We start from the raw sequence: 26,891 nt of genomic DNA, 5'->3' as shown, positions 1-26,891 counted from the left end.
TAAAAAGCAATTCATTTGTTTTTAAGCTTTATTTTATCACCCTTATCAAACAAACACACATCAAAAAGCATATCAACAGTGCATCTTATGGTAAGTCAGTTTACAACAAAACTGAACAAGGCAATCGTGTTTACAGATAAAGTTTTCAGCAAAAAAACTATATGCAATTCAGTTAATTGAAATGCTGTGTCCATACATTTTTAGCATATAGGAAAGTGGAAAATAAAAGTTCTTTGCTACTCAGAAAGAAAAAACATGTTTAAAAGACTTGAATAGAAATCAGAAATATAGAGATTTGAGAAAAGAATTTCTTGGTACTGATACACATCTACATTTATAGTCCCACTCAAGTTATTAAAAAAAAAAATCACAAAAAAATAAGACATCACCAAGAACAGAGAACCATAGTGCCAAGAACCAATAAACTACTGAAACAGCTGGTAGAAATGTTATAGACAGCTGTTTTGTACTGTAATATTCTTGTAGTTCTGAGGTGAAGGTAAACCAACAGGAGAGAATACTCCTTATAACTGGCTTTGGTTTAAGTGATCGTTCACATTTTTCTAACCATACCTTCTAGGCAAAAACACATCTATCACATGTTATTGAGGGAAAAGAGTAGTAGGTTTTAATATTCACAACCAACCACTCCAGTGCCAATACAGGAAGCCATAAGTTCTCAAAATCTACTGATCATAACTGGATTTCAAAGAGTGAACAAAAGAACAAAGATGGAGTCCTTTGGGGGGAAAAATCTGTTCTACCCCAGATTTGACACTGTTTGGAGGATATAAAGGAATGTTAAATTATTTAAGATGTTTAAAAAAAAAAAAGAACGAAGGAGTTAAATTCTGCTGGAAAGAGATATGACAGTTTTACACTCTGCAAAGTAAATATTCCACAGAGATGCATCTTAACTTTTTCTTTATTGTACTTAACACTACTTGCTTTCATAAGGCGCTACAACACTGCAGCTAGTGCACACTGATGCCACCCACTGTACCCAATGTGCAAAGGGAAACAGAGATGGCTCATCCCCAGTTTCTTTCTGATCCTTGATTTGTGTAAGTGTTGATGTATACCAAATACACAAAAGATAGAGTCTCATTTAAATATTTATTTTTAAAAATTTGACCAAACTGAATATGGATATTTAATCTGGTCTCATACACTCTTAAAATAATTTTCTGGGGAAACAATGATGAGGAATGTATAGAAAAGGCAATGTTCCAGGTACTAAACTTGGATTTTTAAAAATAAATATCATTTTAGGTCATCAACTATATGAACAATTAATAATACCTTAAAAAGGAAGCCATTTTCTTCCCCTCATCTCTTTGATTATATTACTTTTCTTTACTCTTAAATCTGGTAGATTTCTGACAACCCACACTAATAAAATAATATAGCTACAGATAATTCAAATAACTGAAAAGATTTTGAGTCCATAAATGCATGATTTTGGATGTGTGATACAGAACACCTCACTACATTTTCTTTTATACACTCACTATCCTGACATCATGAATACTATTAAGGAGAGAGCTTAGAAAGGGAAGGGAATTCCACCTGGGACAGAACCGACTACATAATAATTCTCTTGCTGACAATCAAGAGTTATGATAAGAAATAGCTCTGATGTTATTACCTAAGTAGGAACAAAAATGTTGACAATTCCAGTTTTGGGTTTTTTCCTTCAGAGTGTGACTTATTTTCATTATACAAAGTAGTATAACAAAATAAGCTCTTTTACTTCACAACAAGGATCAACAGTCACATGGATCAACGGTCACATAAGGCAAAACAAGACAGAATGCTGTTCTCTCTGACCACAGAGCTAATCATAAAACATACATGACTTTCAAAAGGCCCTCGGTTCCCTTTAGGGTACTGTGATAGTTACTCTATCTAATGGGAAATAACTTGCAATCATTTGATAAATTTCCCATGAATTTTGGCATTGATAGTGCCACAAACGTAACTGCCATGATTACAACAACTCTCTGAAAAGCAAAAATAAAGCAAATAAAACATGAATCCTTCTAAATAGTGTAAATAAACAACAAAAATGCTGAGTTGTAGGAAAATGAATACAAACTTCACATCAGGAGAACAAAGGTTATGTAAACTATGTATCTCACACCCTGAAGATCACCTTCATGACCACCCATAAACAATTTCCTAAATTCTCTCTGTTTATAGGTATTGCTTTTACAGCCCATTTCTCCTATAAAAGCCCAAAATTGCAGCAGAAAGTTAAACCTGTATGCCTTCTTAAATGTCCATAAGTGCTTGTCAATCACATGTCACTGTGTACATCTACTGGTCATTCACTGTGTGAATTTAAAAAGCAGGGAGAAACACTGGATAACAAACATGATATATCCCGTGGTGTCAGAGAAGACGCTGACCTAAAACAAAACAAAAATCTCTTAAAGGGTACTTCAAAAACTAAAACAATCATACTCCTCTATCACTAAGAAAACGTAACTTACCCAAATATACCACAAGAGGCTCAGATGAACTCCATTTCACAGAGGTTCAACATTCTTTTATTCACTGAGAAAGCTAGAAAGTGATACTAACCTGAAAAGGCTAACTTCTCAAAAGTAAAGGTGATTTATTGAGCACCTTAAGAAATGGAAATTCTTTTGAGCTGTGACCAAAGTTTGGTCTGTATTGTGACCACAATTAACAAGAAATAAATTTTATCAGAGAGCTATAGTAGTAAGATTTGAAGAAGGAACGTAATATTAAAAATGGAACTACATCCAAGGAAGAATTAGATTCTGCTAGACAACTCTGGCTTTCCGTTATATTTAATACTGGGGGAAAAAAACCAAATATGAACAGTTTTACACATACAAAAAAAAATGGCAACCCAAGGAAATGTTGCAGTTTTATACTACATGACTCAAACTAAAAGCTATTCCAAGGAAAAGGCAAAGGAGCAGTAACTACTATCATCTGGGAAGGTTTCACCCAAATGAGTTTTAATATTTTCCGGGAAACACAAGGCACTTGCTTAAATCTCTGACTGTCTACACATCCACCAGACTAAAAGTCATGATGCGATTCCATCTGTACCCTAATCTGAATAAAGCCACTTAGCACGTACCCTTGCATTAAAGTCCAGGTAAAACACGTGGTTACTGAGTGTCTCCCCCACCCCCTCACCCAGTAACTATGTCAGTATAATTATCATCAGTTACTATGGTGCTGATTTTCATTAAACTATAAAAAATAAAATGTCACGCTGCCAAGTATAACTAATAGAAATTATGTAAGTGAGGCCTAATTTTATAAGCTTAGGATAAAAGCCTAAGAAAATGATGCCAAAATGTCAGTTACCTGCATTTGAGAAATAACTCAAATGAGTCATAACACAGCATCTCAATATTGTAACTCTGACTATAATTTACTCCGGAAAGGTAACTGACTCCCTTACCAGGGTGAAAGCCCAGTGAATTAAGACAGAAACAAACCTTAGCCCATAGTTTCTCTTCAACTTCCTTTACACGGCAGCACTCTTTCTGGCAGCATTCCTTATAATAAATTTGCTCAAAGGTTAAAATGTAAGTACAAGTAACATGATTCTAGAAGAGAAGTTAAATAATAACTCGGATTTTTTTTAAAAGGCTAATTTAACATAGCTCAGCACTCTTTCATTTAGCAGCCAGAGTACCTTTAAAAAGACGGCAATACCTGTCTCAATGAAAACAGGGAGAAGGATGAGAAAAACTGTATTTATCATAGCAGTGGCTCAAGGCATAGCAGAGAATTTTTTTTCATAAAGATGTGCTATACTGATGGCCACAAAACAGGGAAGACATCCAGTAATAATAAATGCAATCAATCTTTTATTGCAAGAGGCTCATTTTGTAATTATGCCCTTAAAATGCAGCAAATAGTTTCTTTTGGCTAGTGCTATCTTTTACTGAGGCATCCAACCCCATTTATTCTTCTCTAAATACAGCATTAAACTTTTGAAAGTGGCCAACTAGCCACCTCCTCCAAATATGTGTCCAAAGAACCAAGGACTTCCTACAGAATAATCAGTTTACATGCCTTTTCTGGGACAAAAATGTACCAGGACATCATCATGGGACAATAAAGAAGAAATTTGAAGGCAAGAGGGACGGAAGCACAGATATTAATTTAGGGAAATAAAAATTACCTGAGATAAAATTTTCCCAAACTGGTAGGAGTTAAGTGAACATGAACCTTCATATGTTTTATCCTAACTCTCCAAAAGAAAACTTGTTTTTAAAACTTCAAGAAATCAAAATCTCTGTGTATATATTTCATCCTAAAGGATGATGAAAACTGCATCTTTTAATATTTGGTTCAGGTTTAAAAAAGCTAGCAAGATTAAACTTCTTATAATAATAGTAGAGGGAAAAAATCTGCAAATGTCATCTTTGGTAGTAACGGGCTAAGAGCTATAATGTAACAATTTAAATCAAAGGAGGCATCTTTTTTCAATTTTGTGGCTTAAATATAAAACATTTAATTCAATGCATGATTACTTAGGCTCATCAGTTATGCCCTCAGCACACTTAAAATCTAGTTAGCATCTTCTGTAATAAAATTCTACAGTGTTAAACACTACATATACTCATGATGACTACATCAACAAGACGATCAAAGAATGCTGTGAAATTCAGCATCGAGATGTTAGCAGCACACTGCATCATTAAGCTTAGAAGCCTACCTGCAGTTTATTTGTAAGGACTTTTCTTTTTGGTGGTGATGGGGAAGGGAAATGAGAAAGGTATATGTGCGAACCTAAAATACTTGCCCTTAAAAAGAACTTATTTGCACTGTGTTCATCAGTATGTATGGAAGGACCTGGTGTTTTTAACCACCATAGAAGCTGCTACCCATACAAACATTTATGTTTTAGGAAAGCTTAGGTCTCCATAATACTCTCTTGAATTTTTACCTGAAACCGAACCAGCTAATAAACCTCTGAAAGGGCCAAAATGGAAAAGAATAGCTCTTCCTTCTAAGGGCACATATTGGAAGTTACTTATACAATCTTCCCTTGGGCGCCAAGCCACAAGGCCTTTTGGCAATTCATTATTTATCCTCCTTATAACAAATTTGGCTTCATAACAAATATTAAAGAGAGTTCTGAAGAATTAGGTAACTATGATTAACTAAAATATCAAATAGTAACTGTGTGAATAGGGTAAAATAATTCATCCTCTAAGACATAAATTCTTAATTGGGCTCTCAATAACCTGCATGGCACCCACAGGGAAAAACTATGAGAAGCCTTCCAGCAGGGAAAGATATAAAAGTGTTTTCCTTAGGAAAATAAATAAATAAATTAATTTTTCATTTAGTTAAGAAAACAAAAAATTCATAACCTGTATATAACTTTTTTTGTATAATCAGTGCTTTATAAAGATTTCCTAAGATTTAAACCTCTGAAGACAATCTACTGTAAAGTAAGAGGAATCCACACTTATAATTCCTAAAACCATGTAATCAATCTGTGCCCATGAACTCACGAATACTAGTAGCCTCTATCTGGGGTCACGATAGATCGCTATGAATCTTTTTCAGAATTCTTCATGAGTTTTTCTTTCTTTCTACTTCCACCTTATTACAGCTACACCTTTCTTAACTTCCCTGCAGTCAAAAGTCAGACCACCTGTCCAGCTAGGATGCTTTCCTCTAACTTCTCTTCAGCTAAGGATAGAGGTAAACAATGGGGGAAGAGGAAAAGGTGTGGGAGGGAGATGAGAGAAAAAGGAAGAAATAAAGAATCCTTGATTATGCACCCTTCACCTATTTTTTTTTCTTTTCCCTTCACTGAACAACTAATTCTTTCTTTTTAACCAACATAAATTTTCCATCATAGCAGGCAGAACTCTATCTTGAGAAATCCTACAATGATCCTAGAACAGTCAGTACAAAACAAACGAGCTAATGCAGGGTCAAAAGCAGACCCTGAAAGATGGGGCAATCTATGTGTACCAAAACTCTTACAAGAGTTTTCTAACTTTAAGAGTTTCAATGTAATCCAGTCTAGACTTGTGTGTTCTGGGCCTCTCAGGAATGAACTATTTTCTCATTTCATTCTTTCAGACACACCAACTCCCAAAAAACCTGTATCCTAAATCTTATAGACATTGAACAGGTAGAGAAGAGATGGGCATAGACTGTATTAACCCACAAGATTCACACTATAAAGAATGCTACTCAAATATTCTCTAACCTTTCATACCTGCACACTCACTCGAGCATACATACTAGACATAAAAATTGTGCAAGATCAAGCATCAGCTTTCTATTTTAAAAGCCTTAATTTAAAAAAAAATATAGGTAGGCTCACCGCAGTTTCTTTAAAGGAATATTCAGTACTACAGTACTCCTTTAAAAAAATCGTAACTCAGTGTTAAGAACACAGTAGGGAACTGCTGCTTGACAATTACTTAAAATTACTGAGAGCATCCAGTGCCAACTACGGTTATCAAAAAGGAAGACCATCTAACAACATAAAGGAATAATCTGTAAGTGATGTCACCAACACTAACAAATTTGTTAATATTCCTATGGCAGGATAATATTCATCCCTGCTTCATGATCACATGAACTAGTTAATATCTTTTTAAGTTACATACTGAAGAGCAGCACTTGCCCCGCTGCACAAATAAAAGACGCCCACATGGATGCTCTAAAACCCCTCAATGTATAGCTGAGAGGTCTTCTCCTACTCAGTGCCCGATGTCTGCAATGCAGTCACTGCTTAAGCAATGGCTGCACATTAGTAGGACTGAATAAATATACAAAGGATTCCCTTAAAATGATAAGGGGGGTACTCCTGCATTCAGATGTAGAATAACCCAGGGAATGGGAGAGGAGAAACAAGAAACAGTCCTCAGGTTACTGATTAAAGCAAAGTTTGATACAGATATCCCCTCTTGTAGGCACTCAGCGGGTAAAATGTAGCCACAACAAACTTTCCATCAAACATCCTTCCAGTCAGTAATTTCTGAGCAGCTTTGGAATCACCAGCATTGGCATACTCAACAAAGACCTGTAAGAGAACAGAGAAAACAAAGTAACTTCATGTTCATCAAAACTGTTTCAGAACAATGCTTCTCCAACTTCCTGTGTGTGTGTGTGTGTAACTTCATGTTCATCAAAACTGTTTCAGAACAGTGCTTCTCCAACTTCGTGTGTGTGTGTGTGTGTGTGTGTGTGTGTGCATGCGTGCGCCTGTGTGTATATCATTTGGTGACCGTGTTACAATGCAGATTTTGCTTCAGTAGATCTAAGGTGGGGCCTGAGTCTCTTAATTTCTAAACCAGATTTCAGGTGAGGCTAATGCTGCTGGTCCATGGACCAGCAAAGCTTAGAATACTTAGAACTCAGTGCAATTCTGAAAAAAGTTCCATCAAAACGTACATCCTTTTGTCATGTTCATAGAAGTATGTGGAACAGTGCTAAACACTTGCTGAAGACAGGGTCGAACAGCCCAGAAAACAACTACATTTCAACAGCGCCTCAAAGATGTGTAGAAGCCATAACTATAGTAAGGGAGAAATGTAAAACTAGGTAATTTCCTTTCCTAGGTAGATGAAACAGCTTAATTTATTAGTCTAATTGAGTTTCCGGTGGCAATCTAAAGCAACAGTTACAAGCAAGTGACACGACTTTTCCTCAGTTACTGTGTAAGTCTGTGAACCAGGAAAGGAAGTGCCTCTCCCACCTCAGCTGGATGCTTCCTTTGCTACATCAATATTCTTCAGACTGAGGTGCGAGCATCCTAGGACACTCAGAGACTTTCAAAGTGGATGCAAGAATAGACAGACATCAATCTCCAGATTCTTAACTTTCATTTGTACCTTTTCCTATAATTGGATCTACCTATAAGTTCAGGCAGGTTATCCCTTTTCACTTCCCCTCTCTTTGGAGCCCTTTTCCTAGCTGAAAAATCAAAGTATTTCCAAATAGCATAAAGACTTCCAGGATATAAAAAGAAACAACTTTAAATCCAATACTTTTCTTTTTTTAACGGACTCTGCCTGCATTGGTAAACAAAGTTCCAGGCCCTGCCTATGATGGGTCATGCAAATATTTCTGTTAAGGATGAAGTGTGACAATTAGACCCAGGATATTTTGGCCTATGATGGGATTTTCTGAATTCATTAATATTGTAAAATGGACATGTAGAACTGATTCTGCCTCTTCCATTCTACGACATTTTAAGCTATGCATTACTCTTAAAGACAAAGTTTGAGACCATCCAGTGCTAAAAATTGATGCTCATTTTACTCATCTTAGATATCGCTGATATTTTATATCTCCTTTTCTTCCAAAAAGCAACGTGTTTGGCTGAGTTTCTAGCAATAAATACTTTTTCATTAAATATAAAAGGAAGATTAGATGATGTCCAATGAGAATATGAAGCTGTTTCTGATTTTTTAAATCGATTAGTAATTACTCCAGAACCTACTGACCAAAGTTCAATAAATGAGTAGACATGCACTTACAGAAGAACTACAATGCTTCCTTACTCCTTGCTTCATAGATAACCTAGTTTTACACATTATATCACTGTAAACTAAATAAAGAGGAACCACATTTTATAACTTATTATGTAATTAATTATATTTGAGTTCTATCATTTTAATCTTGACTACTGTTTATAATTGTAAGAAGCATCCCTTAATCTATTTTCCAGTATTTTTTGAATATTCCTTAAAAAATTAACATGTTATTCTGAACTGAAAAATTCATGCTGTGTTTACTAGGCAACATCTTCAATAACTGAAAGAAGTTAAATCTGTGATTTTAAGAATTTATCAAAAGTTGCATTCACTCTCCACTTAGAAGCTTATTTTTTGTTGTTGATAAAGAAGCTTATTTCTTTTGCTCAGTCGTGTCAGTTGAGTTCAGCTGCTCAGTCGTGTCCGACTCTGACCGCCATTGACTGCAGCACACCAGGTCTCCCTGTCCATCACCAACTCCCAGAGCTCGCTCAAATTCATGTCCATCAAGTCAGTGATGCCATCCAGCCATCTCATCCTGTGTCACCCCCTTTCTCCTCCTGCCCTCAATCCTTCCCAGCACCAGGGTCTTTTCCAATGAGTCAGTTCTTCACATCAGGCGGCCAAAGTATTGGAGTTTCAGCTTCAGCACCAGTCCTTCCAAGGAATATTCAGGACTGATCTCCTTTAGAATGGACTGGTTGGATCTCCTTGCAGTACAAGGGACTCTCAAGAGTCTTCTCCAACACCACAGTTCAAAAGCATCAATTCTTCTGCACTGAGAAAGCCAGCGTCTTTTTGCTCATGAAAGTGAAAGTTGCTCAGCCACGTTGGACTCTTTGTGACCCCATGACATGTGTAGGGGTAAATTCTCCAGGCCAGAATACTGGAGTGGGTAGTCATTCCCTTCTCCAAGGGATCTTACCAACCGAGGGATGGAACCCAGGTCCCCTGCACTGCAGGCAGATTCTTTACCAGCTGAGCCAGCAGGGAAGCCCAAAGCCTCACTGACAGCAGAGGATGGTTTCAGTCCACCAACCTTCGGTTACAGGCCCAGCACGCTTCAGCTGCACCACGCTGCTATTACTCTTTTTGGTCAAACTTATATTTTTCATATCATCTTAAAAGATGGACACTTCTCCCCTGAAAAGACTTCCTGTTTCTCTATCTTGCCACTCAGATTGAGTCAGATCATGTCAATCCTTAATTCAAAAATCTTCCAATACCTTTCCTTCTCACTCCCTAATCTGTCCTATACTCCCATACTTCCTTGATCTAATCTCCCATCATTCTCCATTCTTCTCATTTTGCATAGCCACACTGCCCTCCTCAAACCTACCAGGCATACTCAGGGCCTTGAAATTTGCTGTTCTCTTTGCTAGAATTCTCTTCCTTACCTCCTTCACGTTTTGACTCAAGTGTAACCCATTACGTTCTTCCTCACTGCTTATTTGAAACTGCAACCCGCCCCTCCACAGCACTCTTTACATCTCTCCTCCAATCTCTTTCTCCATAGCACGTATCATTATACATTCTTTTGTCTGCTTCGTTCACTGTTGTGTCCCACCTGTCATGCTCAATAAATACTGGCTGAATAAATAAACAGCAAGGATGCAGTTATTAGTATGCTCCTGACACTGAATGAGGTAAATGCTCTTATTACTAGTCTGTCAATAATAACTTTTCACTAAGACAAGAGTGAAATTTCTTTCACTTTTTTCTAGTTGCCAAGAATTTTCCTAATATTTAACCATGAAAGACAAAATCCACAGCCAGAGGTGATTCCACCAGGGGACATCTGGCACTGTCTAGAGACATTTCCAGTGTCACAACCGAGAAGGCGCGTGCAAAGAGGCTAGTCCAGGGAGCAGAGGCCAAGGATGATGCCACACATCCTATAATGTACGTAACAGCTCCCCAAACAAAGAGTTATCCAGCTCAAGTGTCAGTGAGGTTAAGATTAAGAAACAGAATAAAACAATTTTCTGGAGAAAAAAAAACCTACACATAAAAGAAAGACTTAATTTAGGATCACAGAGTTTTCTTCAGAAACTGTGATCATACTTTTAGCCTTTACATTCTATAGATGAAAAAACTAAGGTTCCTCACAAAACAAGCCAAGTTGAAACTTGAACTTAGCTTTCAGGAGTCTCAGTCCAGTACATTTTCCTCGTTTAATCATCACTGATAATTCTATTACAATCAGAACCTAACCTAAATGGTTTTCCAACTGTACTTAATTAGAAAAAACTGGGTCAAATATTTCTGCAGCTGACCCTGACCTAAATTAGCATATGATTCAGCTGGCTGTATACAATGGCTTAAAAAGTAGATTAACATTTAAAAAAATTTTTTTTAACTGATAAAAAGTATGTGCATATTATAGAACTTTTGGAAAAAGAAAGAAGTACAAAAAAGTAAAAACCGTGATAATGCAAATTCTTAATTCCTAGCAACATTTTGTGTGTATCTTTCTATAAAATTAAAACATTTTGTACACGATTTTAATAACCACTGAATCATTTTCAAATTATGAAAAATCTTCACTTACTTGTCCTCTGCCAGGATTTTCTTTTGGAACAAGCAGAGATACCACTGGTCCATATTTTTGACATTCTTCTTTTACATCTTCTACAACATCTAATTATTAATAAATACAGAGGTAATCACTTTGATGTAATTTGCGAGCATTCATTTTCAGATCTTAAATTCAAGAATCCATAACTAGGTAATGAAATCATTTTCTGTAACTTTTAAAATTATGCTTAAGAATAATATAAATGTAATGCATTTAATAATTTTTTTATATTTTAAATCTGTTTTCGTTAATACATTCAAATAATTTTAAATCTAAAAGAAAAGTCTTCTTGCAACTTTCCAAAATGTCATTCTGTTCCCCTCCCTGAAGACAATAAGCATTATTAGTTTCTTCTGTACTATTCCATAAACTTTATAAGCTTACACAAGCAAACATAATCATATATGCTGTAAATAAAAAGTTCCAATCTTTTTTAAAACTACATTTTTAGACCTTTCAATATCATTACACAAAATTTTCTCATTTATTTTTATGGTGATTTAAATATTTCATTCTATAAAAGACTGATAAATTCTCTAATGTGTCCTACTGATGAAAATTAAACTATTCCCAAACTGCTTGCCATTATAAACAATACTGTAATAGATAAACTTGTATATGCATCTCATTTCACTTGTGAACTTCCAAATTAACTTTTCGGAAATGGAACTGCTAGATCAAAATTAATATGACTTTGTAATTGCTAGAGTTACCAACTTGCTTTTCACATAGGCTCACCAACTTAAACTCTCTCCAGGGACATATAAGAATACGTTTTCCTATACCTTACCCACATCTTCACTATCAGTGTGACAAGTGACAAAGATATCAGTATTAATATTTCAACAAATGAGAATGAAATACGTGTGTGAGATATATTGTACATCCTTTCATATGAATTGTTTGTATCCTTTACCCACTATCTATTGGCTTGCGTTATAGGGGTTCTTTCTGTGCTAAGGACTGTAAATATTTTGTCTATGGTGAAATTTGCTGAATCATTATTTTGAGTTCTGTGCACACTAGTGTACACTGTGCCTTCTCCACTCCAAGAATATACATATTTTTAATCTCCTATGACTTTTTAGCTAAATTTTTTTCCTTTACTCTCTCCTGCCTGCCTGCCCTTTTCCCTTCCCTCCTTACCCTCTCCCTACTTCCTTGTTTTAATATTCTAATATATACAAAACTTGCAATTCATTTTGGTCTCAGTGGAAGGTTTGAATCTAACATCAAGATTACAAGACAGCTGTCCTCACATATGATTGCCAGCAAGACAAGCTTACCTAAAACTAGTGTAATCTGAAGGTGACCTTGCTAATAAGAACTGACAAAGGTATTTAATGCTACTAAAAAGTCTGTTGCACTCTGGTTCATGTACGACTCTTAAATAGTAAGATTTAATAGCATTTAAGCATTTCAATGTTTAAATGCCATTAAATGTTTAAATTAACATTTCAGCATTTAAATGTTTAATGTATTTAGAAGTAGAAAAAAAGGTGTTACACAGCAAGATACACAGAAAAGAACAGATACAGTCTACCCTAAAGTTTACTCAAGAAAGTCCACGCTTGAATTTTATAGCAATCAAAATTATTAGGAGACAGAATTAAATAAAGTAGGTAAACACTTAAAAGACTTAATAATTTGAAATACATGTCAAGAGATTTATTTAGAACTACTGTACCATAATGACCTAATTAAAACAATGCTGTTGTTGTTTAATTGCTAAGTTGTATCCAACTCTTTTGCAACCTCATGGACTGCAGCCCACCAGGTTCCTCTGTCCATGGGACTTCCCAGGCAAGAATACTGGAGTGGGTTGCCATTTCCTTCTCCAGGAAATCTTCCCAGCATAGGAATTGAACCTACATTTCCTGAATTGCACATGGGTGGTTCAGTGGTAGAATTCTCGCCTGCCACGAGGGAAGCCCAGGTTCACTTCCCGGCCCATGCAGCCACAGTGTCCCCTTTTTGGGCTTCCCTTGTGGCTCAGCTGGTAAACAATCTGCCTGCAATGCGCAAGACCTGGGTTTGATCCCTGGAGTGGGAAGATCCCCTCAAGAAGGGAAAGGCTACCTACTCCAGTATTCTTGCCTGGAAAATCCCATGGATGGAGGAGCCTGGTAGCCTACAGTCCATGGGGTCACAAAGAGTCAGACACGACTTAGTGACCACTTCACTTCACCCACTCCAGTATTCTGACCTGGAGAATTCCATGGACTGTATAGTCCATGAGGTAGCAAAGAGTGACTTTCACTTCACTCCTGCACCGCAGGCGGATTCTTTACAACTGAGCCACCTGGGAATTCCAAAACAATAATGAGGGTAAGACTATTCTTTCAGATAAAAAGGCATCCTAAAAAGTATAGACTGGAGATTCCTACAACTGTCACAGATTCAAAGAAATTAGGTTTGTTTCACTTGTTAGGTAACTATATAAAGCTGAGGGACATAAAACGATTTACCCTTACAAGAAACAGTGTGGTAAAACTAGCTCCATCAGTAATGCTTTAATTTTCCACAAAGAAAATGTTCAGTACTAAGCAACTGATATTTCTGAACTTCCCAAGTTGGGGAAGTGGTAAAGAACGTACCTGCCAATGCAGAAGAAAGAAGACCTAGGAGACCTGGGTTCAATCCCTGGGTTGGGAAGATCCCCTGGAAGAGGAATTGGCAACCCACTCCAGTATTCTTGCCTGGAGAATCCCATGGACAGAGGAGCCTGGAGGGCTGCAGTCCACAGAGTTGCAAAGACTCAGACTGAAGCAACTCAGCATGCCCACAATTGATATTTTTAAGTTTGGTCGTGCTTTTTAGTCCATTCACCACTCTGCTCCCAGAATGCTTTGATTAAACCCAAGTTTGACTATAACACTCTCCTAGTTTAAATTTTAACGGCTCTTTATTACATTTTACAATGGACAAATATTTATTGAATACTTATCAGAAGCCAGGAACTATTCTACCCGATACAAAGTTCTTTTGTGTAATTTATATTCCAGTGTTACTATCTCTGGGATTAAAGTCCAAATTCTTAAACGTATCAAACAAGTCTATTAGATACCTGTATTCTGGCTACCTTTTTAGCTCTGACTGTTACATACCCTAAGATACAGCCATCCTAAACAATCTGCTGTTCTCTGAATATGCCACTTTCTCTCATCTCTGTGTCTCTGAGCTACTTTGAGCTCAACCCCTCAACTTTTAGTCAAGCAACTCTAATTACTAACAGAACTCAGACACTATATGTCTGCAGAGATGCCCACTCATGCATCACTCAGACTGAGTTAAACAGCCCTCCTCTCTGCCTCAGTACTTTACCGTAACCTTCAGATTTATATAAGTATCGTTTATATACTTGTAACTGTATATAACTGTTTCCCCTATTACACTAAAGATAGGAAATAAATCCACAATGGCAAGGGCATACTCAGTAAATATGTTTTGAGTGAATGAATTGTTAAAAGCAAAATAAATAAATAAGAGCTAAAAATAAGTGAAAGCATAGGGCAGGATAAGCACAGACAGAAAGAAGGAAGTTGCTGGGAAAGATAATCGTCTTTATTTATTTAGTAAAGGTTTATCAGATGTAAAAGAGTTGAAAGGACCTTAGGAATTGTTCCAGTCTGTTGGGAGTGCTGTAACAAAACACCACACACTAAGTGGGTTAAGCAATAGTCATGTGTTTCTCGTAGTTCTGAAAGGCTGGGATTCAAACATCAAGGTGCAGGCAGATTTGGTGCCTGGGTGTAAACAGCTGCCTTCCTGCTGTATACTCACATGGGCAGAGACAGAAAGACTGCTCTCCTGTCTCTTCTGTTTTAAAGGCCACTAGTTCCATCAGACGGAGAAGGCAATGGCAAGCCACTCCAGTACTATTGCCTAGAAAATCCCATGGATGGAGGAGCCTGGTAGGCTGCAGTCCGTGGGGTCGCTAAGGGTCGGACACGACTGAGCGACTTCACTTTCACTTTTCACTTTCCACTTCCACACATTGGAGAAGGAAATGGCAACCCACTCCAGTGTTCTTGCCTGGAGAATCCCAGGGACGGGGGAGCCTGGTGGGCTTCCGTCTATGGGGTCACACAGAGTCGGACACGACTGAAGTGACTTAGCAGCAGCAGCAGCAGCAGTTCCATCAGAAGGGCGCCAGCTTCATGACCTAATCTAACCCTATTACCTCCTAGAGTCTCCAACTCTATCACATTGGGGCTTAGAGCTTTCACATAGGAAATTGGTGGGCGACACAGTAAATATACAGCAGGAATCAAAAGTAAGTGTACTTTAGAGATCACATAGTTCAACATCCTCACTATCACTTCACTTCAGTCGCTCAGTCGTGTCCCACTCTCTGCGACCCCATGAATCACAGCACGCCAGGCCTCCCTGTCCATCACCAACTCCCGGAGTTCACTCAAACTCATGTCCACAGAGTCGGTGATGCCATCCAGCCATCTCATTCTCTGTCGTCCCCTTCTCCTCCCTCCCCCAACCTTTCCCAGCATCAGAGTGTTTTCCAGTGAGTCAACTCGTTGCATGAGGTGGCCAAAGTATTGCAGTCTCAGCTTCAGCATCAGTCCTTCCAATGAACACCCAGGACTGATCTCCTTTAGAATGGACTCGTTGGATCTCCTTGCAGTCCAAGGGACTCTCAAGAGTCTTCTCCAGCACCACAGTTCAAAAGCATCAATTCTTCGGTGATCAGCTTTCTTCACAGTCCAACTCTCACATCCATACATGACCATGGGAAAAACCATAGCCTTGACTAGACGGCACTTTGTTGGCAAAGTAATGTCTCTGCTTTTTCATATACTATCTAGGTTGGTCATAACTTTCCTTCCAAGGAGTAAGCGTCTTTTAATTTCATGGCTGCAGTCAGCATCCGCAGTGATTTTGGAGCCCAAAAAAATAAAGTCTGACACTGTTTCCACTGTTTTCCCATCTATGCAGAGTACGTCATGAGGAACGCTGGGCTGGAAGAAGCACAAGCTGGAATCAAGATTGCTGGGAGAAATATCAATAACCTCAGATATGCAGATGACACCACCCTTATGGCAGAATGTGAAGAGGAACTCAAAAGCCTCTTGATGAAAGTGAAAGAGGAGAGTGAAAAGGTTGGCTTGAAGCTCAACATTCAGAAAACAAAGATCATGGCATCCGGTCCCATCACTTCATGGGAAACAGATGGGAAAACAGTGGAAACAGTGTCAGACTTTATCTTTTTGGGCTCCAAAATCACTGCGGATGCTAGCAAAATATGAGAATGCTATGAAATGGTATGTCCATTTTACAAAGGAAAGACAGATTAAAATACAATTTAGGAAGCACTGACCTTCATATTCCTCTTCATTCTCAAGATAATCGTCATCCAGCACATTCAGCAGTCTTAGCACTGGCGTAGGAAGCATCACCAAATCTTCAATATGAGGGGCTGTTAAATTCATTACAACACGGTTAAATGCAAACTCCCCCAAATAAACTGATGAATATTAGGCAAAGGAGCTTGGGAATATGGATTAGTTCTGGTATCTTCTTTGATTATAAAATAACCAAGAAAAAATAAAGATGTATACAACTTACCAAAAGGAATGCTAAAGAATGGGCTGCACAATGCCATTTCAGCAGGAATTCTTCTGCTTGGATCATCATGAAGCATGCTAAAACATAAAAATAGGTATCTTTACATCAAATCTTTTGAAAATATAACCAATACAAAAAATAAAAACGTCTAAATAGTCACCACAACATTAATTATATTAGCATGACTTTCTGAATCATTCAACTACAAAAAATATGAATGCCATTATGAGTAAACAGTTCAATAAATTATTATATATACCTAAGACATAATATTATATTTTAAAATGTTTTTGATTAATAAACACAACATGGGGAAATGATCCACATTCTGTAACACTAACTGAAAAAAAGCTAGACATAGATTTATGGAAACTGAATTAAAAAAAAAAAAAGAGGTGAGATGACTTTGTCTTGTTAAAGCCTCCTAATAATAAAGCAACTTGGTAGCAAAATAAAAAAGATCTATGGACAATGTCTCTAACAAAAGTAAGTAACCTCACTAGACAACAATATCCAAGTGGCTAGAGACAAACCATCAACAGCAGTAAGACTTGCACCACATGGGCATCTATGTAGAAGAAAGCAGAGAGAAACAACAGTTAATCTGATGACCCAGAGAAAAAATAATCCCCAAAAACAGGTATTCACTGGAAAGCACAAAAAACCAATTTCAGAAAAGCAGTTTAAACTAAACTAGGGGTTATACATTCCAAATGAATGCAAGAGGTCCTCTGTAAGATTTGAGGGGGCCGAAGTAATCTAGATACTAGAATCTCTCAAAACCAATCAGCTGAAGCTCCCTTCTAGGGCACAGTCCCACAGAGAAAAGAAATCTTGGGACAAGAACCCACACTGATGGGGTAAATAAAAACTGAGAAAGAGACAAAGACATCAGTAAAAAGCAGGGAAAGGGAAGAGTCAAGAGGATATCAAGATAAAAAAAAAAACACTACACAAAACAACAGAAGAAGGAGCTATGTAGAGCTAGAAAAGCTACACCTTCCTCTGTAAGTTTAGGAAAATGAATTTCACATAAAAATGATCAGGTACGAAGTATTATAGCAAAGTTCCTAGACAAGGAAAGAGGACTGCAAAGTAACCTGCCCTCAGACAACAAATGCATGCAAGAAAGACAGGAAAGACATGACCACAACACACAGGAACACTATAACCAACCATTTGAAAATGAGGCCAAAGTACTTTTTACAAAGATACAAGATATTAAAGAGTAACATAAATCAAAATTAGAAAATATCAAAAATCAGGTAACAAAATTAGGAATAAAAGGAAAAAAATCATTTCATAAACTAAGCTTAAGCTAGAAGTAACATAAGGATGAATAAAAACAAAAGATGATGTCCTAAAGATAAACAGAAGGCAGAAAGGAGAAAAAATTGTTAAATCAAAAAGAAATAATAAATAAAAAACTATTCAAGGGAGTGATAATACTGAATAGTCAGAGAAAATCTATTAATAATGCATATAGAATGGGAGTGCTTGAAGGGAAAAAAAGCAAAGTAATGGAACAAACACTAAGGATTTTAACTTAAGAATACTTTCATACAACAAACAAAAAGATCTAAAACTACGTATTTCCTGAGAATTCAGACCCAGAGCAATCAAAATCTATTATTCTGGTAAAATCACTAGACTTTTAACAAAAACATGAAATCCTCAGGGCATTTAGACCAAAAGACCAAATTACTTAAAAACAAAGTGTCATCAGCACTCTGCTTTCAACAGCAACACTATTTGCTAGAAGAAAATGGACTACAGTTGACCCCTGAACAACTTCAGATTAGGAGCACACCCTCTCCCCAGCTGAAAATCCATTTAACTTACAGCTGGCCCTCCACATCCACAGTTTCTCTGTATCCACAGTTCTGCACCTCAGATTCCACCAACTGCACATCATGTAGTAACAAAATCGGTGTATGAATGGACTCACATAGTTCAAAACCCATGCTGTTCAAGGATCGACTGTAATAAAGATATCTTTAAAATGCTCAAGAAAAATGTCTGCCAAGAATTTTTATACTCAGATAAACAGACTTTCAAGTGTAATAACACAGCTTAACTGTTATTAACAAGCAAGAACTCAGAGAATATTAATCCTACAATCGAAAGAACAAGTTTCAGTACACTGAAACGATTAGAATACAAGGACCAGTGATAAACATTAAATATCTAGTTTCACACAGAACTAAGACTAAATGAGTGTTTGAAAAATAAAAAGTGCATAGCACGTAACAGCCATATAATCTGACAACATGGTTATGACTATTTTTCAAATGGGAGAATAGGAAGAGCATATGCAAAAGCAACTGTTTTCCGTAATCTTACTATAGCACCATCATTGAGACTATTTTAGTGTAATGTGGAATAAAGCAAATGAGTAATAATGAAATATTCTAATCTGGCATTCTCTTTGTCCTTAAGAACCAGAATTCTTGACATAAAAGAAAAGAGATATAAAACAGAAGTAAAAACACTGTGGTATTGAATTTAATTGAGAAATATCAGTATGAACTCCACCCACTTAACAGGTCTAGAATCAATGATCACCCCAATAGCAATGAGTATTCTTAATACCCAGACTGATTTTAAGAGCTTGTTTGGGCTTCCCTGGTGGCTCAGCTAGTAAAGAATCCACCTGCAACGTGGGAGACCTGAGTTCAATCCCTGGGTTGGGATGATCCCCTGGAGAAGGGAACGGCTACCCACTCCAGTATTCTGGCCTGGAGAATTCCATGGACTGTATAGTCCATGGGGTCGCAAAGAGTCGGACATGATTGAGTGCCTTTTACTTGGCAGTTCTAGCAGAGAGCACAGCTACTCTTATACCCTTGACCAAAGACCGGTGCTCCTCTATCGGGGATGGTCATCCACTTGGACAGAGCGCACAGCTTCGGGAGGGCCGCACGTGGAGCTGTGAGGGAGGGAGGAGACACCTGCCCAGACAGCCAGTTTAGCTGAACGGGGCGACGGGTGTCACAACCAGATCGCCTCACATCCCAGTCTGTGGTTTTAAAAGACTACTTCCTACTAAAAGAAACCAGCCTTCTTGCAGAAATGGCTACTTCCAGGTCTGGAACAGGAAATGTATACTTTGAACTGGAAACATCTTCTCATACCAGATAGTGAGGAAGCTATTAAAGACAGTAAGTAAGGTATGCCAAAGCTAACCCGCAGAGCCTCAAGTTCATTAAAGATGAGATATTTTCAGCTTCAATTAGGGTAAGAACTGCAACGGATTGAACTATACCAAATATATTTAGATTCATTAGTTAATAATATTTTGACCTTTCAAAAAGGAAATGATCCACTTTGAAAGATGATAAGGAATCAATTCACTATGAAAACAAGCAAATTAAGAGAAGCAAGCGTTTATTTCATCTTTAGTTAACCGAACGAGGAGACTAAGAACATCACTGTTCTACAACTCCTAACAAAGTAATGGATCCAGGCGTTAAGTATTAACAGCTGTTAACACATCAAATGGAGATAGCCACACTATGTGCTAACCTAAAAAAATGCAGTATCATATATACAACTACCAATTTACAGAAAATAGGGCAATATGTTAAACTATACTACAATAACAGCACCTGTAAAATTCAGACTGGGGACAACTATACTGAGTCAGCAACCCAGGCTATTCAACAAATAAACAAGGGAAAAGGGGTAGGAGATGGAAAGGGACCTTTCAGAGTAAATGAAACTTAAAAGGGATTCTTAATAGAAGAGCAACAGTAAACTGTAGGTAGTGTTTAGGGATGCACACTTCGGTAACAGAACTACAATAAAAACAAGGAAGTAATAACCATGAAATCAGGGCAGTGGTTCTTTTAGGGAGGGAGAAGGGGCTTGCAACTGGGATGGAGCACACAGAGGCCTTCTAGAGTAGCTGGTCAAGCTCTACTTCTCAACTAAATGTACATACAAGAATAATCCTAAGTATTCACTAAGCTATGCATTTTTTTTCAGTATTTATGTTTTAGTCTAAAAAAAAAAGGTGTGAATAATTTGCATGCATACACAACAAAATACGAAGGAAAATACTGAAAAGAAATACAGCAAAGTACTAACACTAGAAAATGAGCTTGTAATTTTTTTCTCATCACAATTTTTTATAGCTTCCAAATTTAGTTTTAGTTGCAGAAAAAAAAATAAAGTTATCATTAAAAACAAAACAACTCTCAAGCTAAATAACAAAGTCAATGCTAGAACTTAGACTTGTAAGTCTATCTTAGAATTCCTTATATGATTTGACTTCTATCCTAGAATCTATATGATTTTACACCTCCTCTTTTCAATGTAAAATGCAACATGCAGTATCTAGTATCAATCAGCTACGAGCAGCTACTTGAAACCACTGTAATTTGTAAAACACACACACAAATATGTGCAAGTAAAACTGGTGAGATCTGAGTTCCATGGACTGTAATACCAACTTCCTAGTCTTGACACTGTACTCAGATTTTTAAGATGTTACCACTAAGGGAAATGGGTGAAAGCAAAACACTCTATCTGTCCCCAAAGTTTTCAATGCTAACTATTTAAAGTATAATATATAATTACTTTACATGAAATGTTATTTGGCATTCCAAAGTAAACTTGGTCTTTAGTTAGTAAAGACTCTTTAAACACCTATTCGCCATCATTTACAGAGCTGCCAGAATTACAGAAGGCCCAACATACAGTGACTCGTCATCTATCTTCCACTGAACAGCGGTAAGTAACAGCCTAATACCTGGTACTTGCCATGAAAAAAAGAACACTCTTTTGAAAATAAATTTACTACAATGACTTGACTACTCTGTTTCTTATTAGAAACCAGTCTGTATAGAATATCTAAAGATTTTTAATTCTAAGGAAGCAAAACCTCTACATGATTAAGCAAACCAGAAAATAATACAAATCCACTCAGGAAAAAAAAGCAAGTTTAAAGTACATGTAATGTACCTTTTGATAAGGTCTCTTAGGTGATAGGCTGGAATTGCGGCATTCACCACTGCTTTACTGGCAAATATGTGATCAATAATAGCAGAACTATTTGCCTAAAAAGACAGAAAAGTCCTTCTTTGGTTATCCAGTTCAGTCCTTATTTGTTGAGTACTAGGCACACAGCACTGAACACTTTCGTAAGTTAAATACAACAGAAAACACTCTCTTCTGAAAGTTTATAACCTTAATGAAGGAGATTACATACATTATTATAAAACTTCTAGAGAAGAGGAATTTTTTCTCTATTCTCAGTATCTAACACTGTGTGAACATTTACTAGGTGAATGAGTAAAGAAACAAATACCAAGGCAAGCACACAGAAATGTATTAATGCAGACTGAGAAAATAAATGTGTTAGGTGAGTCAGAGTGTCCTCAGGATGAGTCCTCAATTGGTTTTCAGACGGAAATAAAATAAACTATCAAGGAGAAACCAGGGCAGAATTTAAAAATTGTATCCGTCACATTATTCATACCTTAAATCCTTGTGGAACATAACATTTTCTCCAGGAGTACTACGGAAGTGGGTACATGAGTAAGAATACTCAATTTATCATCATCACCAAACATCAATACTTACCACAGGCCACACTCTATGCTAAGAATTAGGTATCATTTCAACACTCTTATCATCATTTTACTGAAAGTAAACTACAGTTTAGTAAGCCTAAATAAGTAACTTAGAGGTGAAGGGAAGATATAAACCCTAGAGATTTAACTTCAGAGCCGAAGCTCATATTTGGTAATTGTGCCTCCAAAGAAAGTGATAAAATATAGAATGATACTTTTATCTAGGGGGCAAATAGTGGGGACTGCTTTAATACACATCAGCCTCTAAATTTCACCAAAAAAGAAAAAAAATTAAGTGCCTATTTTAACAATTAACTAGATCACTAAATGTGATCTAATTCTAACTGGCCCCGTCCTAAGCAGAAAAAGTCCGAAGAATTCCAAGCGAGTCAAACCTAATGCAGGAAATTGATGTGTTTATCTGTGTAAGCACTAGAGAAAGTGCCCCAAAGTATACTGGACTGTTTGCAGGTACTAATGACAAAGAGTGATACTGGTTTTACTCCCACAGCAGCATTTTTATTTTTTTTGCAAAAGTAAGGTACAACTACTAGAATATTAAAGTATTCCTTCCAAGAACTATTTCAACAGATATAGATGACTAGGGGTTTAAGAGAAATAAAACTCTGTAACAGCCACACACTATGTATTATATGCTCAAAAAAATACTTGCTTCACATCAAAATCAGTAATTCCTAAACACCGTATTGCTTTTCAAACACCTAGCCTAAAAGAGACTGATACCATCATAACATTCAAGTCCCAATATGTTTGAAAACATACTGCAGTTAATTAACTCACAAATATGCAAAAAGTAAATTCCTATGTCAGCTGGAACTTAGAACCCATGTTCCCAAGCAAACAATGTTATAAGCAGCTGTCACTTTCTCAGGACGGTTCACATATAGAGCACAAACAGGAAGCAGTGTGGAACTGTGGACAGAACACTGAACTTCTGACTACGAGGGACAGAATTCGGTCTAAACCATCCAGCTTTATGACCTTGAGCTAGTAGTTTTACATATTCATGCCCCCAGGTTTTCATGTGTAAAAGAATAACCAATATCCATTCTAACCACAGAATACTACTGTATTAGTAATATTTTAGAATGTAATACAATTACTTTACTAAACAAACCACTTCTGCTTCCTCAGGACAAGACATTCATTAACACTTCATCAAGCACTTACAACATGCCAGGCCTCAGCTAAAAACAGTGAGCATGCAGTGCTCCCTAGCACATCTGTAGCTATGGGACTGAGGAGTAGCATTAAAGGTAACAGTAAGGGGAATATGGAGGAGATAAAGTGATCAGAGTCCTCAACAAAAATCATTATAACTGAGTACTCTTACACTGGGATTAAGGACCTGAAAGTGAAACACTGGTTCAGTTTACCTTCCATTCCTGAGATCTGACTGTATGTTTCAATTTCATTCCTGAGAACATTTCCAGTAAAATGATTCCTAGGCTCCACAGATCAACAGCTGAGGTACATTCTGTATCACTCTGCAGGCCAGCCTGGGCCAAGCAATTCTGTAGTTCTGCTTCCGGAGCCCGATACCCGTCTGTCTGAATATACTTTACATCCTAAAGAAAATGAGTAAGTATTATTATAACCAATCAAAAACTGCACACCTTCCATCCATCTCTACAGTGTATTTACCTCTCAGAATGTGTGATAAAACAATGTCACACTGAATGCCAGAATTTTTAGTCCGTGGCGATCATAATTCTTTGGTTCATTAACTGGATAGTTCTCAAAGGCAAGCTGCGCACTTTCCTTACAACTGCTCATTTCTTTAGATACTCTCTTGCCTGTGAGGCACTGCTGAAAAATAAGGCCACTCTGCAAAGAGCAGATAAACTATGGAGAATGGACCATTTGCCAGAACTGTCACACGAGTTCTTCCAATAGAGTCCCAACACTGAAGACATCAGTAACAGTAATTCAACAATTAACCAAACACTCAAAGAAAAACAGTGTTCCATGTAAAGTACTTTTAAAAATTTCAGAGCCCTCTTGTATTAGCTCTCTCCTGCATGACTCAAACGCGTGTGCCAGACACTCAGTAGTGTCCGCCTCTTTGCAACCCCATGAACTGTATGTAGCCTGCCAGCCTCCTCCGTGCATGGAATTCTCCAGACAGGAACACTGAAGTGGGTTGCCATTCCCTTCGCCAGGGGATATTCCTGACCCAGGAATCGAACCTGGGTCTTCTGCATTGCAGGCAGCAGCTTTACCATCTGCGCCATCAGGGAAGCCCCAAATATCTCTTAAGTCTCTACTAAATCACCTCTGTTATTTAAAAATATTTGTTTTAGACCATTGAGGGGCTGGGAAGAGAAAGTATGTCTTACCTGATTGCCTTCTTTGAAGCTAAGTCCAAAGTCAATGAGCTTAAAACATTCATTCTCGGCACTCCACAATATGTTACGTGGCTTGAGGTCTGCATGGACATAACCCTCATGATGAAGAAAAGCAAGGGCCTCCAGAACATCTCTGGCACAATGCTGTATCATCCACATGGAACAACCCTGGTGACTGGAATATAAAAGCAACTCCGAAACACTGACATCCAGGAGTTCAAGCAACAGACAGCGTGATGGCACATTTGGAGAGAAGTGGATTGTGAAGACTCCATACAAAGTCACTAGAAAAAGAAATTAATTACAATGCTTTAAAAACCAGACTCAGAATAAGTGACTATTAAAGTAGATAAAAATTTGGGGTAGTCTAGATAAGGATAACTTTAATGAGCAAGCCACTGTAATTTATTTTTCCCATGAGTAAGATTTTTGGGCAACTTGGTTATTTTAACAAAATAAGATGAGATGACCTTCAGCAGCAGATTACTACTAAAAGATATTAAATATGACATAATAATTCAAACTGTGTTTCCCAAGCACTCAGTGATGGGTGAATATGCACTTAGGGTGCCAAGCAAAACGGATTAGAAGAAAAATCCAAATACAACGTACTCTTAATGTAAATATCACAACATGCAAAATCAAAACTGAAGATCCTTTCCTGATCCGGAATAGCACTCTATTATCTAAATATTAAAAGAAGAGATTAAGACATTGAAGATGACAAACAATCCTGTAGAGATTCATCAAGTCCTTAGGCCAAAAAAAAACTCCCTCCTAAATAGCCAGGTTATATACACACCATTTAGCAACCCTTGAAAAAGAAAAGGAAAAGAAAAGCAAAGCTAGTATTAAGACATTCTTCTTTAATGGTAGTATTAAAGTCACTCTTCAAATTAAATATGGATCATGTTTGGCAGGAAGTAAGACATTTATTAGCCAAAGTCATAACTAATTATAAGTCTCTGTTGGTATAATAAGAATTTTTCGTAGATCAATCACCAGTAATCATTATATATCTTACATTCTAAATATCTGAATGATGAAACATGGTCTTACCTGGCTAAAAGTATAAAGTGCACATGTATAATTTTCACACTTCCATACGAACACCTATGTAAAATTTAGGAGTCATCTCTCCCAAATCCATACCAAATATGTATCAAGAACAACCTATTGGAGTTATTAGTATTGACGTCACAAGTACGAGAAATATTTCCCATTTTTCACTGGTGTGCAAAGATTCAAAAATTTCCGTACAAGAGATGACTATAAAGATACACCTCCTTTCACTTGAGAAGGCAATTCTCTGTGCAACATTCTCTAATGAGAACTGAAGCAAAACAGAATTTACTGAGCATCTACTACGAGCAAAGCAGACAATCTTCCCCGTACTGCAGAGTGCAAGGGGGATGGGAAACGGCCTTGTACCCGGTGATGAGTGCAGGGCGAGACCCACTTCTCCAGCCTAAAAGACGGAACGCCAGGCTGAGAGAGAGGCAGCACGCCAAAACTGGGACCTGGACAAGACAAGAAGGGAGACAGCGGCAGTTACCGATGTTCCTGTGACCCTGCAACTGCTCCAGCGCCGCCCTCTCTTTGCGGAAACCGTACTCGGCGGCCGAGGCCGCAGCCCCGGTGGTTCCTGGCGGTAGGAACTGCTTCAGCGCTCCCGGGGGGGAGCCGGGTGTGCCGCAGCAACGCACCCGATACACCGAGGCCGAGGAGCCGCTACCCAGGCGGCTCTGTACCTGCCACAGCCGCCCGAAGGCTTCCAGAAACCGCGGCGGCTCAGCGCCCCACGCGCAGCCGGATCCCGCCATCGGTGCGGACTGAGGGGGCTGACACGGAGCGGACTCGACGCCCGGGGCAGGCCGGCAGGGCCTGCGGTCACATCCCCGCCCGCCGGACCAGCGGCTCCGCAGGGACGGGCCTGCAGCCGCTTCACCGACTGCCGGGACCTCACGCCGCCATGACACCGGAAGCCGCCTCCCGGGGCGGCGTGGGGAGGGCGGTCCCAGAAGCCGGAAGTAGGGGAAGAGCCAATCCTGGCTGCTGAAGGAGGCGGGCCCGGCGCGGGGGCAGGGCCCGGCGTTGGCGAGATCGCGTCAGGCTTGCAGGGGGCGCCGGAGGGTGAGAGGTGTTGGAGTCTGGGGTCCTCACTGTTCCGGGCCCTGCATCAACTGTTCTCAAACACGTTGTGCGTGCCTGCATGCTCAGTCGCCTCGGACTGTTGGCGACCCCATGGACTGTAGCTCGTCACGCTCCTCTGTCCATG

The 26,891-nt window shown here is 38.2% G+C and overlaps 1 protein-coding gene across 2 annotated transcripts; it reads right to left on the bottom strand.

The window, feature by feature from the left end:
• Positions 1 to 256: 256 nt before the first annotated feature.
• Positions 257 to 26,619, bottom strand: UHMK1 (U2AF homology motif kinase 1). Of its 2 annotated transcripts, XM_055402256.2 has the most exons (8): positions 26,169 to 26,617; positions 24,605 to 24,897; positions 23,642 to 23,833; positions 21,634 to 21,728; positions 16,669 to 16,745; positions 16,421 to 16,519; positions 11,059 to 11,147; positions 257 to 7,051 (listed from the first exon to the last, which is right to left on the bottom strand). In XM_055402256.2, exons 1-8 carry the CDS (start codon positions 26,434 to 26,436, stop codon positions 6,905 to 6,907), a joined length of 1,260 nt encoding a protein of 419 aa, XP_055258231.1. In that variant the 5' UTR covers positions 26,437 to 26,617; the 3' UTR covers positions 257 to 6,904. The 2 variants fall into 2 exon arrangements, with proteins under 2 accessions (XP_055258231.1, XP_088692110.1); XM_088835984.1 differs by lacking the exons at positions 257 to 7,051; positions 11,059 to 11,147 and adding an exon at positions 11,238 to 16,061 and having other exon boundaries at positions 26,169 to 26,619.
• Positions 26,620 to 26,891: the final 272 nt, after the last annotated feature.

Source organism: Moschus berezovskii, chromosome 4 (assembly GCF_049115385.1).
Source record: "Moschus berezovskii isolate FMDL1 chromosome 4, NW_MosBer_1.0, whole genome shotgun sequence".
Lineage (NCBI taxonomy): Eukaryota > Metazoa > Chordata > Mammalia > Artiodactyla > Moschidae > Moschus > Moschus berezovskii.
Note: the sequence above shows the minus strand (reverse complement) of the source record. Positions and strands in the feature narration are given on the sequence as shown.